The 16,956-nt window shown below is 49.5% G+C and overlaps 1 protein-coding gene across 5 annotated transcripts in view; it reads left to right on the top strand.

Moving 5' to 3' along the window:
- Iqsec3 (IQ motif and Sec7 domain ArfGEF 3) overlaps positions 1 to 16,956 on the top strand; it is a 96,716-nt gene that overhangs the window by 44,450 nt on the left and 35,310 nt on the right. For 4 of the 5 annotated variants that reach the window (XM_052721007.1, XM_052721008.1, XM_052721011.1 and 1 more), the window contains exons 3-4: positions 3 to 273; positions 13,932 to 15,037. In XM_052721007.1, the coding sequence (XP_052576967.1) occupies positions 3 to 273; positions 13,932 to 15,037 (1,377 nt within the window). The remainder of the gene's footprint in view (positions 1 to 2; positions 274 to 13,931; positions 15,038 to 16,956) is intronic. The other variant, XM_052721012.1, reaches the window with a different exon arrangement.

Raw genomic sequence — 16,956 nt, 5'->3', positions numbered from 1 at the left:
AGTGATGGCTCCTGTGCCCAGGCCGGTGGGGGCATGGAGGACTCCGTGGTGGCAGCAGTGGCAGCCGGCAGACCCAGTGCCCATGCCCCGAAGGCTCAAGCCCAGGAGCTCCAGCAGGAGGAGGAGCGGCCGGGGGCGGGGGGCTCCCCACGGGCTGGCCCCCTCCGCGCGGCCTCCCCCGGCCAGCAGCAGCCTGCCCTGGCGACGGCGCTCTGCTCCCACACCCCTGCTGCCTCCGAGTACGAACTCTCCCTTGACCTAAAGAATAAACAGGTACCCAGGGCCTCCTAGGGGGGCGGGGAGGGTGGTGAAGGGCCCTGCCTTTGGGGGCTGCCCAGGGTGCCAGGGACCTGCAGGCACACTTTCTTTTAATGTTTCTCCCCAGCTGAGCTACCTAACTGCCTTTCCCTAGAGCCCAGTTCTTCAGGAGGCCATGCTTAACCCCCACCGGGCCTTTACCTGGCAAGGTTCATGCCCTGCGCTACAAGGCCTGCAGCTAGTACATCCAGGTGCCCTTTACAAGGTGCAAATCTCAGTCCCTACTTCCACTTTGCTCAGAAGAAACAGCCTTATTTTCATGCTTCCCAAGGGCAAGCCCAATTCTAAGGCATGCACGAGCAAAATAAGGTGCAAAGTCTGTGGCTGTGGATTTCCAAGGCGATCATTTTGAAGGCATTCCGAGCCTCCCTACAGGAAAAGGAACACCTGCTTAGAGGGGGGTTTAACTGTTAGTCTGTCAGGAAACAGATTGGAAGCCGGGCGGGCAGTGGTGGTGCACACCTTTAATCCCAGCACTCGGGAGGCAGAGCCAGGCAGATCTCTGTGAGTTCGAGGCCAGCCTGGTCTACAGAGTGAGATCCAGGGCAGGCACCAAAACTACATAGAGAAACCCTGTCTCGAAAAGGAGAAAAAAAAGAAAGAAAGAAAAAGAAAAGAAACAGATTTGAATTTGGAGAGGGTAGATGGGGGATCCAATCCTCACTGTTCCCTCAGGAACGAAACCCTCTGGGCACTGCTTTCCTCATTAGCGAAGCTGGGAGTTAGGCCTTCAGTTACTTCAGTTAGCCCTGCTAGCTCTGTCATGTGGAGGCCCTAAAGAAGCAGCCTTGGCCTGTGGACAAGGCAACTCTCAGGAAGCCAGTGGGACCGAGTAGAGCCAAGCTAGCTTCACTCCTTCTGGAGGACCTTGATGCCAAGCCCTCATCCTGGTGTGGGAGCAGCAGCGGGCAATGTGCCTGAGTTTTAGGAAAGCGTTTGGACAAAATCCTTCATGAGAGCTACGAGGCAGGGCAGGATTATGTGGATTCGAGGACAACACCGGCAGGTGGGCTTTTCACAAGTAGCATTTGCAAAACAGAAACAATCTTCAGCATTTTCTGTCTGGTCTACAGGCGGGGAGAGTGTTGCCCTTGGTTCCGCCCAGTTCCCTGTTTTGAGAAGGCACTGGGTAAAAACATAAAAGTTATGGGTACCAAGCTTCCTCGTGAGATAAGGCTGAAGCACGGCAACAAGAACCTTAATAATTGAAGCCAAGATTTTTTTTTTTTAATGGGCAGAAAGATGCTTCAAAATAAGTCAGAGAAAATAGGAAGAGGTCTAAGATCCTGCTTATAGTCTCACGATGCCCGAAGCGCCCATATTTTGTGTGTTGGATGGGAACACGGCCCTGGAGCAGGAGCCTGGGGCTTTGGTTGAGTGTAAGCTCACAGACTTGCACTGTTAGTGAGGGAGTTGCCCAGGCACTCACAGCCTTCAGGCACCCTTCGGAGCAGATTCCATAAAGAGACAGCACAATGGGTAGCCAGCCAGCAGCCCTGTACCTCACACTCCTCAGGGTCTTCGGGTCTTCTGAAAACGAGAACTCTGGAGGTCCTGAAGAAGGAAAACAGAACAGGTTGTGGTCATGTGAAGAAACCATAGACTAGAAAACGAGTTTGAAATACGGAAGGGCTGAGGTGTGGGAAAGAGATAAGATGTATTTTCTGTCCTTCCAGGAAAATACAGGGGCACTGGTATATGAACGCTGCAGATGGAGAACACTTTAGCTTAAGGATTAAACTGATAGAAGTGTAGATGCCTGGCCTGTGCAGTCCTGGGCTCTTTATTACTGGATGAAGCTCTAGATCAAGACAGTGTGGGCTGGGGGATGGGCTAGCTGTGAGCATCCCCACAACTCTGAGACAGGAACCATCTTTTGTACCTTTCTGCCACCATCTAGCCAAGAGTCTTGGATGTAGTAAGTACTGAAAGAGTGGATATTCTTTTTAGTAACTGTGATACCTGAAGCAACAAGCATGGAGCACCAAGGAGAAAAGCCAAGCCTCTTCCCTACCCTGGAGGAGGGACTGTGGTCACATCCCATCACCAAACCAAAGAGAACCTCGCCGAGCAGGAGCAGTTGGTATAGTGTGCTAGCTGACTTGGTGGGAAATGGAGAACTATGACAGACTCGGATGGGACTGGTGACCTGTTAGTATTAAGTCTAATTCTAGCAGATAGGTTCGACCTTCAGGCCACTCAGCCTGAGGACCAGCCGCCCTTCCCTGAATTTTACATCTTATTAGACTAACCACAGGTAGGGTAGGCAGGAGGAACAGAGGACAGAGGGGGATTGAGGAGGTCAGAGCAAGGTCATTGAAACATGGCACATGCTTACAAGAGACTGAGCTTTCCTTTTCTCTGCTTAAGAGCTGTGTGGCCTTGGGCAAGCTGTTCACCTTCTCTGGGCCTCAGCTACCTCACACGTGTCTCTGGGGCTTTGTGTGCTTCCCCTTGGCCTCTGTCTCTGAAGCTCTTCCTCCTCCCCACACTCCTCCCTTGGCCTCTTACTTTCCAGCTGGTTGGAGGTGTTTCCTCACCTCTCTGGAAGCTTCTCTGGCCTCTCGTCTTACCTCCACCCCCCACCTCCCCACCCCACCCCCAGCACAGTGCCTGGTATTAAGACAATGTTCTGTGGTAGAAGGCTCACAAAGCTTGTGGGGTTCTAGGCTTGATCCCCAGCACCACAGTGAGATGAAATTAAACCATGAGGAGGAGTGTCTTAATATTAATAAAACCCTGTTTATTAATAGAGGAAAAAAGAACTTTGAAAGTGCCACAATGAAACTCATTGCTTTTTAGGTCGACTTAAAAGCTAATTTAAATGTATGTAAATATCAGAGATATCAGAAAAAAATTCAAAAGAAGAAGATGATGTTCAGAGAATGAAAAGGAGAAAGGGCGACTTTGTGACCAAGAGGAATGGGGATGAGCGTGAAGCCTAAGCTGGGTCCTAACTAGAACTCTGGGAGAGAGGGTTTGGTATTCTGACCCTGCAGTTACCCGCAATCACATGGAATCCAGAGGTAGTTCTTAGGCTTGGGGTTGTGGGTAATCATGGCCTCCCCTGTCCTCCACCTCCCAGGCTTCTCTGTCAGCCAGTCCAGACCCAGAAGCATTTTTCTGGCTCCTTGTTACCTCATATCATCTCCATCCTCAACCCTTACTGAGACTGCCTCTAACTTTTCCCCAAACCCCACCACCCCACTTGAAGCCAGGCCAGCCTGCCTCTTGCCTGCACCCCTGGGTCACCTCCTGCCAACTCCAGCTTCAGCGCCTCTCCCACCTGACTGCCACAGCGTGGCTGAGTCATCCCTGCAAAGTACACTTCTAATCATGCAGCTCTGCTGGAAACCCTTGATGGCTGCCTTTATGTGCAGTACAGAAGCTTCCCTGGCTCCCCTGCCACAGACCCAAGCCCACACCAGGGTCCCTGCTGCTCCTATTCACAGCCCCTGAGTCCCCCGGCCAGCCTTTGCCTCTGGCCCTTCATACACAAGGTTTCCTCCACCAGAAGCACTGAATCTCAGCCGGCCCCACTGTGCCTCTCAGGTGGTCTCAGTTTATACGTAGGTCTCACCCAGGAGCTCCAAGCTAGGTGAGCACTTGTAAAGAGTCCCATGGCTTACACTTCTGGCTGGTAGTTGCTCCGATCATACAGACGAGGACCATGTTGTTCTCTGGCTCTTGCAGAGCTGAGCAGATTATGCTTTGAACACTCACGGGGTGGGGTGGGGTGGGGGCAAGGATTGTACTACATAGTACAGCCCACATGGAGAGCTAGTGGTCTGCTCTCGGTCATTGCTGCTCTCCTGCACTCAGCACAGTCCCTGGATTCTAGGAAATGCTCAGCCAAGAGTGGGTGAATGCAAGAAATCTGCCCCAAGCTTCCCCGCATCTCACTGACCCCTTCCCCAAGACCCTGCCTCAGGAAGGGGGCCTCTTACAACACTACTCCAACACCCTGTGACCCTTCTTCCCTGGTCTGCTCACTTCCTCTTGTAATGATCCTTGGGGGCTACAATCCAGGGAGCAGAGAGACAGAAACTGAGTAAGCATGTATGTTCCATAGATATTAGGAAAGCCACTGCCCCTTAGTGAAGCCACTGTGGCAAGGGGACAGACTCTATACCCTCTATACTATAGAGGTTCCAATGTGATTCCCAAATCCTCCAGCTCTCCAAGGAATTTGCACCCTACTCTCTGTTGTGGCTGCTGAATAGACCATCTTGGCGGGCTGTCCAAATTGTAGAGCTCCCTGATCTGGTCAAACCTCAGGGCCACAGAGACATGGTCAGCAGCATCCAGGCACTGTTCCCCAAATCCAGGATCCATTGGTGTCACACACAGTCTGCCATCTTTCCTGGCATATCTTCTAGACCTCAAGCTACCTCAACCCAGGGACACCTTGCCAAGAAATGGTTGACTAAGTTTCCAAATCACCTTTCCTCTCTGAGCCTCAGTTTCCTCCTTTGGGAACTCAGGTGATGTACTGAAGTGTCTCTAGGCTCCTTCTCACTTCAGAGGTGAGATTTTCCCATGAGTCAGAAGGGAACCAGAGGACCAGGCTGTAGAGGATGGGCCTTGTGAAGACAAGGCCGCACAGAAGTGGTACCCCACTTGGCTTCATTCTCAGAGAAGGATGTCACACTGCTGCTCTCTGCTCACTGCTAGTCCTGGTAACACCATAATGCAAAACACACCATCATTTTTGTCACAGAATTAGTCCTCCTGTGGTGGACATGTAGGTGCCACCTAGGACTCTCTGAGCACCGTCTGTGTGTCAGGCATAGTGCAAAACCTTTGCCACGCATTGTTTCCCAGACCTGCATATTGCATACCATGGATGGGAAGACTAAGACACAGTCCATGGTCCTAACCTGGTACCCTCCCATCTCCGGCCATCACAGTAAAACATCTGTATAGGCTCCATAGATCAACACACACACCCTGACCTGCTGTGGAGCAGTCCTGCACACACATGAGGTCTCCAGCTCTCCGCCTGATGTTTGAGTTTGCTTTGCCAAGTTCCAGAAACGCATAACGTGACTGGCTTTAATGTTCTCAGTCGAGAAACATCGAACCAGAAGAACCCACACACACACACTTTTGAAAGAAGCCCCCACCCAGCCCAGACTCCTCAGCACTGTGCCTCTCCCCCATCCAACACCTCCTTCTCCACCCTCACTTGCTGCCTCCTGGGAGCCTCATCAGGCTCTCATCTCTCAGGGCCCTCATCAGGCTCAGCTGCTCTGGCTTCTGAAGAGAGGGAGCATGTCCCAATGACACTGAGAACCCCTCACTGCTGCTCCTGGCAGAAGCAGAGAGATCTTTCTCTTGGGAACAGTCAGGGCTGCAATTAATTACCCATAAATCGTAGGACTCAGGGAGAAGTGAACAGACTTGCTCCTTAGCCAGTAGGTCCATCTGCCCCCCACTTCCTGGGCACTCCAGCCCACCCCCAGGAATCCCCCACCCAGGCACTACAACACCCCCCAACAATCCAGCCCCCCAACCCCAGGCACTCCAGCCCACTCCCACCCCACCCCCAGCACTCCAGGCTGCCACATCACCTCTCAGCTCTCTACCTGACCCTGTTAAGAACAGGATTGGGGTGACTGGGTAGACCTGACCTGGAGCACTGCAGAGCTCCTCAGTGCTACGAGAAATTGTCTGGCAATATGGAGGGGGAGGACAGATAGAGAATTTGATCAGCCTAGCTCAGGGAGAAAGTCTGGGTTTTTATTTCCCCCAAGCACAGGGAAGAATTCACTTTAGCTCACAGCCGCACGCATTTACTAAACTCCAGCCATGGGTCTGGCCCAGCACCAGGCAGCATGGGAATGCTGAGAGTTCAGATCAAGGTGGAGGTGCAAGCATGTAGCTGACTTTAAAGGATGGGAAGGCAGTACCGGATCAGCTGGAGCCAGGAGGGGGTGGCTGTGCAGAGTGACTGGAGCAGAGGGTAATGAAGTAATAACTAATGTCTGTGCTTTCCGTAAGAAACCAGGCACTGCCCGAGTATCCGGGGGAACTGAGGCATAGCAAATGTCTCAAATAAATGATACCCCTGTAGAAACTGCAGTAAGAAGAGTAAACAAAGAGAGGGGTGGATGATCTGAATATCCCCCAAAAGTCCTGGAAAAACAGTTTGGACAACATTCTGTATTGGCTGGCTGGTAGGGGAAGGCGGCTTTCTGGAAGACGCACATTTGAGACAGGTCTTGAAGAGAGGGGAATATATGTAGCTGAGAAGGAAGGCTGAGCAGTGGCCCAAACATGCCCAAGGTCCACCAGCACAGGAGACCTATAGGGGGCTGTTTCCCTACATGATGTTTGCTCATTGAGTTACTAGAGTGGCATTCTGACAGTGGGCAAGGTATGAAGACAGTCACTAGAGATTATATTTAGAGTCCTGCCAAAGGCTTTCCCTGGGATGCCTCCCTCTTAATTAGTTGCTAATTATCAGCCAGCATAAGCTGCTCTCTTAGATTCCCAACATGGAAACCATGGAAGAGGCTCTGAAATGGATAGGGGAAAAAAGTAAAAGTGTGCTTAGAGACTTGAAAACGGTAGGCACATAATTTGTGCCTGGCGTGCACAGGGGTTCTGCAGCTAGAATCTGGGATTGATAGTCTGACTGAGGACAAGGGTCCTGAACGTCAAGGAGTTTCACAGGAGGGAGCATCAAGAGTTTCAGAAAGGAGGGGCGAGAGAGGACCAGTGCTGAGGAAGCCACATAGCTGGTCTTCTTGACAGTCACTTCGGAGGACCTCCAAAGTTGTAGGATGCATAGAAACCAAAGAACACGGAGGCAGAGCAGGAGGTAGCTCAGGAGTCTGACAGTTTGGAAAGGAGGCCGAGTGTGCACTAGTCTTCCAAGAGGTTCACTGCAAAATAGAGGGTAAGCTGGTGCCTCGTGGGCAGAAGAGTCAAATGGAGTTGTATTTTAGTCTTCAGAGAACTGGGAGAGGGTCTGAAGGCAGGAAACAAGCAGTGATAGAAGAGTGGAGGTTGGAAATGCAGATAAGAAACACAAAGATGAGGACATGTCCAGAGGAGACAGATGCTGTGGGATCGGTCATTTGCTCTGCGTCAGATGGGGACGTAAAGAGTCACACGGGTAACCTGGGAATTTGTGCTTTCATTTATTCACTACATAGGATGCTGACTGTGTGCCGGGTACTGTCCAAGAACCGGGGACCAGGCAGTGCAAACGGCAAGCAAAGCCTCTGCCTTCACAACGCTCTGCTTTGTTTCCGTTATATCTGTGACCACCCGGCTCTCAGAGACAACTCAAGGGAAGAAAGGGGCCTGGGGGGCTCATAGTTCCAATCCCATCATGCCAAAAAGCGTGGAGTAGCAGCTTACTTCACAGTGGTGGGATCCAGTGGTAGGGCTCTTCACTGCAGGTCAGAGTGTGACAAGAACCAGATTCTGGGTATAACCTTCAGAGGTCCACCCCTAGGCTCCACGTCCAAAAAGATCCATAATGTCCCCAAATAATACCATGGCTGGAGCTTGAGCATTCAAAATATGAGCCTGTGGGGGCCACCTTACATTCAAGTCGAAACACTTCATCTATGGCTTTTTATATTACAAAGTGCATTTAGTCCAAATTTAAGCTTATCCAGGTCTTAACAATTCCAGCACCGTTTACCAGCCCAAGTCTTGGGGTAGCGGAAAGAAAAGGGAGGCAGGGGAAGGAACCAAAGACTGTCAAAGGACACAATCTATTTGACAACTGTCTTTATGAAACCGGACACTAGGAACAATGAACATATCCCCCCAAAAGTCGGGGGAGCTCTAAACTGCAGGGTCTCATTAAGACTCAAAGCAATCTCTTAGTTGTGAACTTCTGTTTAAAAAATAATGAGTTACTCTTAATAAAAAAATAAATAAATAAATAAATAAAATTTAAAAATGAGTTACATGCTTCTGATAGGCAATGACTAAATATCCTCATTCAAAAAAAAAGTTGAGATGAGAACATAGAAACCAAGGATAGAACTACAGCCAGACCAAAACTCATTAGGGAATATGTCAAGTTTTCTGGCTTTCTGGCGATCGTGGCATCATTTGAGTCCCACCAAGCCTGGGCAGCCCTGCCGTTTGCAATCCACATAACCTCTCTCTTGGGCTGATTCCACCAGTGCTTACAGCCTTCCTTGGCAGACAAATATTCCATGTTCTTGGCATCTCTAGCATTCTGGGGTCTTAGTGTATCTCAGGTTTTCACCCTCAAAGTTTCACACATCTCCCAGTCAAAGGCTGCCTAAGGTAGGGCTATGACCCCATTGACCTTCCAGCCCTTCCCTAAAAAGTCTAGGTCCAAGTCTCCATGACTTCAGTAACCCTTGTATCCTGGATGCTTACAAAACCAGCACCATGTACGTGGTGCCAAGTTCTTCTGAGAGCATCAGCCGTAGCGGGACCATTTTAGACCAGAGCTACAACAGCCTCTGAGAGTTTGTATGGTTAAACCTGAGGAAACACTTCTCTAGGCAGTCCTTTACAAGTGCCCCAGGGGCACTCTCTTTTCAAAGGTAAGTCTTTTGAATGAGTTTGCAAGTTTTACAACCTGGAGCCTCCAGCGGGTGGTCTTGCCACTTTAAATGTATCTTAGTTGGGGTTACTATTGCTGTGATGAAACACCAGGACCCAAAGCAACTTGGAGAGTAAAGAATTTATTTCTCTCACAGTTCCATATAACAGCTCATCGTGAAAAGGTGGCAGGGCAGGAACTCATGCAAGGCAGGAACCCTGAAGTAGGAGCTGGTGCTGCGGCCACAGAGGCGTGCCACTTACTGGCTTGCTCCTCTTTGCTTGCTCAGCCTGCTTTCTTATAGAACCCAGGACCACCAGCCTAAGGATGGCGCCACCCACTGTGGGCCGCCCATCCCCCACCAATCACTAAATTTAAAAAAAAAAAATGTTTTACAAGCTTGCGTATAGCCCGATCAATGGTATGGAGGCATTTTCCTAATCGAGGTTCCCTCCTCTCAGATGACTTTAGCTTGTAACACTGACATAAACCATCCAGCACGACTACTATTCTGAAGAGCGTTGTTCATGTCTTTCTACACTGCTCTTGGCTCCAGATTGTGACCTACACACCTGACTGCAAGCACTCGACAATGTGAATGCTATGCTGCCTTGAAATTCCCATTACCTTTTCATTTAGGCTAACTTAAAATTTTAGGATACTGCTAGGCAGTGGTAGGGCACGCCTGTTACCCAGCACTGGGGAGGCAGAGGCAGGCAGATCTCTGTGAGACCAGCATGGTCTACAGAGTGAATTCCAGGACAGGCAGAGCTGTTACACAGAGAAACCTTGTCTTGAAACGCCCCCCCCCCCAAAAAAAAAATTCAGGGTACAGGCAGGATTCAAACAAACTATTTCCAGGCTGTACCCAAATGGCTGTAGCCCAGTTCCCAATAGAGTCCTTGTTCCCATCTGAAATCTCAAGAGCACAGTCTTTACTACCCACGGTAACATCAGCATTCCAGCCTCTCAAGCTTCAACTGGTTCATCTCTGCTGACAACATTCTAGTGACTCTCAAACCCATATGTCCAAACTCTTCCAAATTCTTCCTACAAACCAGTCCCAAAGGCCTAAGAACCTCTTCTGGAGCATCAGGGTTTTTTTTTTTTTTTCTTTGTACCAGTTTTGTGTTTCTGTAACCACAATACCTAAGAGAAACAATTTTTTAAAAGATGTATTTTGGTTCCCAGGTTGAGAGGGTTTGTCCATACTTGCAGAGAAAGCATAGTGTAGCATCTCAGCTCGTAGTGGTGGGGGCTGTTCACTTTATCAGAAAACAGAGCATGGCAGGAGGAAGGGCAGGCTACAGCCTGTTTTTACTTACTATTTCCACCAGGTAGATGCTCACCTCCTTAAAAGGCTCTACACTCTCCACCCTCTCCAAAAAAACAAAACAAAACAAAACACAATACTATAAGCTGGGGGACAAGCACTCAAAGTACAAGCCACTAGGAGACACTTCAGATTTGAACAGAGAGGATTAAAGTGTAGGAAGGACTTGGTAGGACAGGAACAGGAATCGAAATTTTCATTTCTTCAAACAGTATAGACTGAAGATGAGCTTGACGATGCACCATCCTGGAGTCATCTTGGCCAGTCTTCTGCCTCTGAGTGTGATGATAACTACCCTAGTTTGCTTCCTGTTGCTGTGATAAGCATCATGGCCAAAGGCAGCTTGGGAAAAGGGGGTTTCTTTGGCTTATAGGTCACAGTCCATCACTGAGAGAAGCCAGGGCAGGAACCTAGAGGCAGGAACGAAAACAGAGGCCATGGGAGAATGCTGCTTCCTGGTTTTCTTTTTCATGGTTTGCTCAGCCTGCTTTCTTACATAATTCAGGACCATATACTCAGGGGTGTGGCACTATCACACTGGGCTGGACCCTCCCAAATCAATCATTAATTAAGAATATTAATACTTATTAATAATGCAACTAATATTAATACCTAAATACTTGCCTACAGGCCAATCTGATGGAGACATTTTCTCAATTAAGGTTTTATCTTCCTGGATGACCCAAGATTGTGTTAAGTTAACAAAAAACTAACCAATACAATACCATACAAAGCAGATAGATTCTTTACCATTTGGAACTGTCTTAGGTAATGGGTTTCTGTATCTTCTTTCAGTTGCTTATGGAATCTTATCACCTGCCAAGATGCTCTTGGGTGTTGATTTCTCTATGAAATAGAAATGGACCAGTGGGAAAAAGATACAAAGTCTGGGCCTTGAGTGAGTTCATCATGGTCCTTGAGAAGGGATTTAAAAAATGGGGGTAAAGGCGGTGTTGTTCATCTAACTCTCCATAACATGGCAGTTTCTTCCTTTGGGGCACACAGGAAATCATTCACCTTAGGTTTTGTCTTATTTGAAAAGGTTTACCTAGTTGCATCAGACCCACCAGGACATGCACTAGGCTTTTGCGTTGGGGCCACCAACCAGCTCCCAAATCATGACATGGAGACTTATTAGTTATGCATGCTCAGCCTAGCTTAGGCTCATTCTGGCTAGCTCTTTTAACTTAAATTAACCTGTTTCTCTTTATTTACCTTTTGCCTCGGGGCTTTTAACCTTTCTTTCTGTATGTCTTACTTTTCTACTTTCTCCGGTGTCTGTCTGTCTGTCTGCTGCCTGGGTTCTGGCTCTGGGTATGTCCCTCTCTTTCTCCTTTGTTCTCTTCTCCTTTCTCTTCTTCTCGTTCTTTCTTCCCTCTTCTTTCTTCTCTCCTATTTATTCTCTCTGCCAAGCATCCCTGCCTATCCCTCTTCTGCCTAGCTATTGGCTGTTCACCTTTTTATTAGACCTATCAGGTGCCTCAGGCAGGCAAGGTGAAACAAATGCAATACATCTTTACAAAATTAAACACACATCCTTACAGCATTAAACAAATGCAGCAGAAGCAAATGTAACATACCTTTACACAGCTAAAGTAATATTCCACAGCATAAACAAATAAATGTAACACATCTGTACATAGTTAAATATTCCACAAGGACGATTTCCCTTTTGTTAACTGACAGTCAGTTGATCTGAAATATGTTTCTAATATACTGGAAACTCACAGGAATAATGTCATTATTTAGGCCAGCTCAAATTCAAAGGGAGAGTTATATAGGATAAGCACAGCAGGATGAGGACTCATTGGGTCCACCTTGGAACTCTTCCTACCACAAAGCTGGAGGGTAGCTACTTGGTTTCTCTACATAGCTCCTCATGTACCTCTAGGAAACCTGGCTCACTGCCCCAAGGGAATCTGTTCCTGCTCTTGCAGACATCATACTAGGCAGAAAAGATCATGGCTTCATGGGTTCTCGGTGCTGAACTCTAGCATGTCCACTGAGGCTTAGAACAGAGATGCAGCCTTGCCCTAGATGGGAAAGTCCCCCAAAGGTACTGCCCTACACAGAAAACCCAGTTGAACTGTGTCCAGACTATTGATGTAAAAAACCTGAGAAAATAAACGTGTTATTTTAAGCTGCTAGTTGTTTGGTAATTTGATAGACAACATACTTGGTATGATTCTTTTTAAAGCTGCATTGGAGATGAAACCCATGGCCTTACACAGATTAGGCAAGCCTCTGCCACTGCGCTACATCTCCAAGCCCATCCTGGTATGCTTTTTAACATCACCTTGAAGACTCCCCTGTAACACATGGATCTGATGGCACTGTAGTGCTTCCTCCTGATGCTTAGAGCCTGTCCCAGCCATCTCAGACATGGCCTTTGGTGGCCTGGGTCTGTCAGGAAGCAGGTTACAATGCTATATTGAGGGATGGACTTACCTTTCCATCTGCTTCATGGATAGCAAATCTACCTGTGCTCTCCGCCCCCATCCGGATTCCCGGGGATTGTGGAAAGTCAGTGCTGCGGTGACTCTCAGTCCACTCATCCAGATTTTTAGTTACAGAAGGATAGGGTGTAAGTGGAGGGCAAGGATGAGTGGAGGGCATAATTTCAGAGTCAAGGTACAGATATTCACTCCCAAAGGATTCAAGGGACTTACCTAGGAGTCTACAATACTAATTAAGTCGATCGCCTTAGTTTTAGCCTGACCCTTTGGTTAAATTCAAAGCCCTCCAAGGGGCGTGGTTAAATGGTCAATCACTTGGGTTGAGGGGTGTCTCCCTAGTCCTTTCTTGAGAAGTTTTGGTAAAGTAGAGAAAGCAAGAATCATAGCAACCTAAGGTGGGTCGGGGGGAATCAGAGGTGAAGGGCAGAGCTGAAGAACAAGGCAAAACACAGGAATGCTGGGAGCTCTGCTCAGGCGGGGCCCTAACCAAGCTTGGCCCTTGCTGCACAGCTCCTAGTGATACCAAGGTGATTTGAAGCATGGTCCCTGGGGAGGAGCTTACTCTTGGACCTTTGTCCATCTCATTATGTTCACATTTATGGACCACTTCCCATGTGCCCAAATCTGGACTGGGGACTGCTCATGCAAAGATGGTCCAACCCAGACGCCAAGCTGTGGGTGCTCTCGGGGAAACAGAAGCACCCCAGGGCAGCGAAGTGGGCGCTGAGAGTTTTGTTTGTTTGATTGATTGATCTTAATAAGCATCATTGTTTAATTTTTCATTTTTAATTATTTTTAATTGTGCAACAAGGCAGAAACAATAGTGTAATAAACCCCCATACAGCCATCACCAAGCTCCAACCATCTTTATTAATGTCTTATTAATATTAATATCATGCTAACTAGTACATTTTACTGTATTTCGATACAAATTTGGGATATGTATTTTACTCATAAATACTTCAGCATGCATCTCTGATATAAGAGTTCTTTAATAATCAAGAGATTAGCTAAATGGGACTTGCATCCCAACATCTCTATTCACTGCCACAGGGGGCATCACGAATTTGAGTGTAATCCTCCATCTTGCCTCTAGGAGTCTTGCCAAGGACTTGGCATATCAGGCATGTCTGGTCTGGGGTCTTTGAATGTGAGCTCCCAGTAAAACTACCTCGTGCACTGGGGACCCAGAACCTGGGTCCCGTGGTGGGTTGTACTGATCTAATCCATGCTACCTCCACCCTCCTTAACTAAGCCCTTCTCTCTGTCCCTGCTGCAGATTGAAATGCTAGAACACAAATACGGGGGCCACCTGGTATCCCGACGCGCCGCGTGCACCATCCAAACCGCTTTCCGCCAGTACCAGCTCAGCAAGAACTTTGAGAAGATCCGTAACTCGCTCCTGGAAAGTCGCCTTCCCCGGCGGATCTCGCTGCGCAAAGTGCGGGCGCCCACAGCCGAGAGCCTGGTGGCGGAGAAGGCGCTCCTGGAGGGCTGCGGGCTCCTGGGGCTGCCGCTGGGGCGCTCGCCCTCCCTGCCACCCACCTTCGCAGGCTCGCTCACCGAGCTAGAGGACTCCTTCACCGAGCAAGTGCAGTCCCTGGCCAAGTCCATCGACGACGCCCTCAGCACCTGGAGCCTCAAGACCATGTGCTCACTGCAGGAGAGTGGCGCGTACCAGCTCCACCAGGCCCTGCACCCGAGTGCGGGACAGCCAGGTCTAGAGGCCAAGGCGCAGGAGCCAGAGAGTGGCCCAGGGTCTGGAGATGAGGCCGGTGGCCTGCCACAGGGTCACAGCGGTACCCTCATGATGGCCTTCAGGGATGTCACAGTGCAGATCGCTAACCAGAACATCTCTGTTTCCTCCTCCACCGCCCTGTCTGTGGCCAACTGTCTGGGCACACAGACCAACCAGGCCACAGCTGAGCCAGAGGCCGGCCAAACAACCGAGCAGGGGGATGCGGCGGCTCAGGAGATCTCAGAAGCCCCAGGCTCGGAACAGGCGGAACCCCGGGGTGAGAACTCAGATGCGGCAGAGAGTCGCGCCCAGGACGCACATGGGCCAGTGGTTGCCGAGGCCGTGGTTGAGGAGGCGGTGGCGGTGGAGGCAGAGGAGGAAGCGGAAGAGACAGAGACGGGGCAGTCAGGGAAAGGGGCCGAGGCAGGCGACAACTCTGAGCAGTTAAGCAGCAGCAGCGCATCCACCAAGTCTGCCAAATCTGGCTCAGAGGTTTCGGCCGCTGCCTCGAAGGAGGCCCTGCAGGCGGTGATCCTAAGCTTGCCGCGCTACCACTGCGAGAACCCAGCCAGCTGCAGGTCCCCCACGCTCTCCACCGACACTCTGCGTAAGCGGCTGTACCGCATCGGCCTCAACCTCTTCAACATGTGAGTGAGCCTGGATTCCCGGGAAGGACTGGAGGGAGGGACCAAGAGGGAACCTGCAGCGTACTGAGTCCTGACAGCACCTTCCCAGGGTCTTCCCAAGCAGTTTGTGCCTGGCCTGATGATACCCCTCGCCCGAGCTCCCAGGGAATGTCTGAGAAGTACACATTTTATTTTTCCTGATGACCAACACATCAAGCATAGGTTTTTCACAATAATTTTTTTTTAAGATGAAGTGGTGGTTTGGAAAGTGGGAAAATACAGAGTTGAGCACAGGCAATATGAAGACCGAGCAGGAATCATTGAGGCTAAAAATGAAGTTAGGAAAACGGTGTTATTTCACGGAGATCACAAAATGAGGACATGGTGGAGAGAGGGAAGACCGTGTAAAAATGAGATGGAGTCCCTGCTGAGAGGGCTCTGTCGGGAAAGGTGGTTTCCGCGCAAGCCTGGCAACCTGAGTTCTGTTCCCCAGAACAACCAGAAAAGTAGAAGGAGAAAGGGGACTCCCCAGAGCTGTCCTCTGACCTCCTGTGAAGGCCATTCCCTCTCCCCCACAATAACAATTTATCTTAAAATAATTTTAATGAGATAGAGGGGTAGGTAAGAGGAGAGATAGACAGGAAGGAAGTACAGAGAACCAAGTGGGATAGAAAAGGAATTAGGGAATGAAAGGAGAGAGATTTATGACTGCCGTATGTCAGAGACCCAAACAAGACTCTGTGCAACAGGAACACACGCCGGGTGACACAGAGCAGGTAGACACCTCCCTCCCTGTGAGAAGTAAAGTCCATGAGACACTCATTAACCCTCTCCCATCCATTCCCTTGTAGCTCCCAGCCCAGAGCATGAGTCCTTTCCTGCACTCATTTATTCATACAACTATTATGTCTGTACCAGACAGATGAGTGAGACACGGCCCCTGGCCTCAGGATGCTCCGGGTCAGCCTGGTAGCTCACCTGCAATCCTCCCAATGGTATCTGGAGATAGGGACCATCCTCCTATTTCACAGAATAGCAAACAGGCTCACAGGAGGGAGGAAGGTTGTATTCTTCAACCGCTAGCGAGAGGTAAACCTAGGTAAGACCAGAGCCATCCATCTTTTTGTAGACCAGGCTGCCACCTGGTGAGCGCAGGCCCGCCATCACACACCATCATGACCCCATATCCTTCTGTGCGCACATGACATCAGATACTCTCATCTGCTGTGGGATGGTCTGTATGTCAAATGTGTTGCTCTGATTGGTCAATAAATAAATCACTGATTGGCCAGTGGCTAGGCAGGAAGTATAGGCAGGACAAGGAGGATAATAAAGCTGGGAAGTGGAAGGCTGAGTCAGAGAGACACTGCCAGCCGCCATGATGAGAAACAGCATGTGAAGATGCCGGTAAGCCACGAGCCATGTGGCAAGGTATAGATTAATGGAAATGGATTAATTTAAGCTGTAAGAACAGTTAGCAAGAAGCCTGTCACGGCCATAAAGTTTGTAACCAATATAAGTCTCTGTGTTTACTTGGTTGGGTCTGAGATGCTGCGGGACTGGCGGGTGACAGAGATTTGTCCTGACTGTGGGCCAGGCAGGAAAACTCTAGCTACACTCATCCTTCAAGCTGTGATCCCCAGACTATCCCTAGTGAAGAACCAGTCTGATTCCCTCCCCCTATAGGCGCGGGCTGGTACCTTTGCAGAACACAATACAAATGAATTGCTAGGAAAGCAGTCACAGGCTTGATGTCCTGAAAATGTCAAACATTTGAGGAAAGGTTTCCAGTGCTTATTTATGTCCTCAGAGCCAGCGAGCTCCAGCTCCTGGAGCATCTGAGGCGCAGGCTGGAGGAAGTGCCTCCTCAGCCCACCTGGGGGCTTTCGGGTCTGCCCAGAGCCTTAGGGCAGGAACAGAGAAGGGAGCCTCTCTACTTG

The sequence above is a fragment of the Peromyscus californicus genome, unplaced genomic scaffold (assembly GCF_007827085.1).
Source record: "Peromyscus californicus insignis strain IS unplaced genomic scaffold, ASM782708v3 Scaffold_6__1_contigs__length_162567912, whole genome shotgun sequence".
Classification (NCBI taxonomy): Eukaryota; Metazoa; Chordata; class Mammalia; order Rodentia; family Cricetidae; genus Peromyscus; species Peromyscus californicus.
The sequence above is the reverse complement of the archived record's forward strand: the minus strand, read 5'-3'. Positions and strand labels throughout refer to the sequence as shown.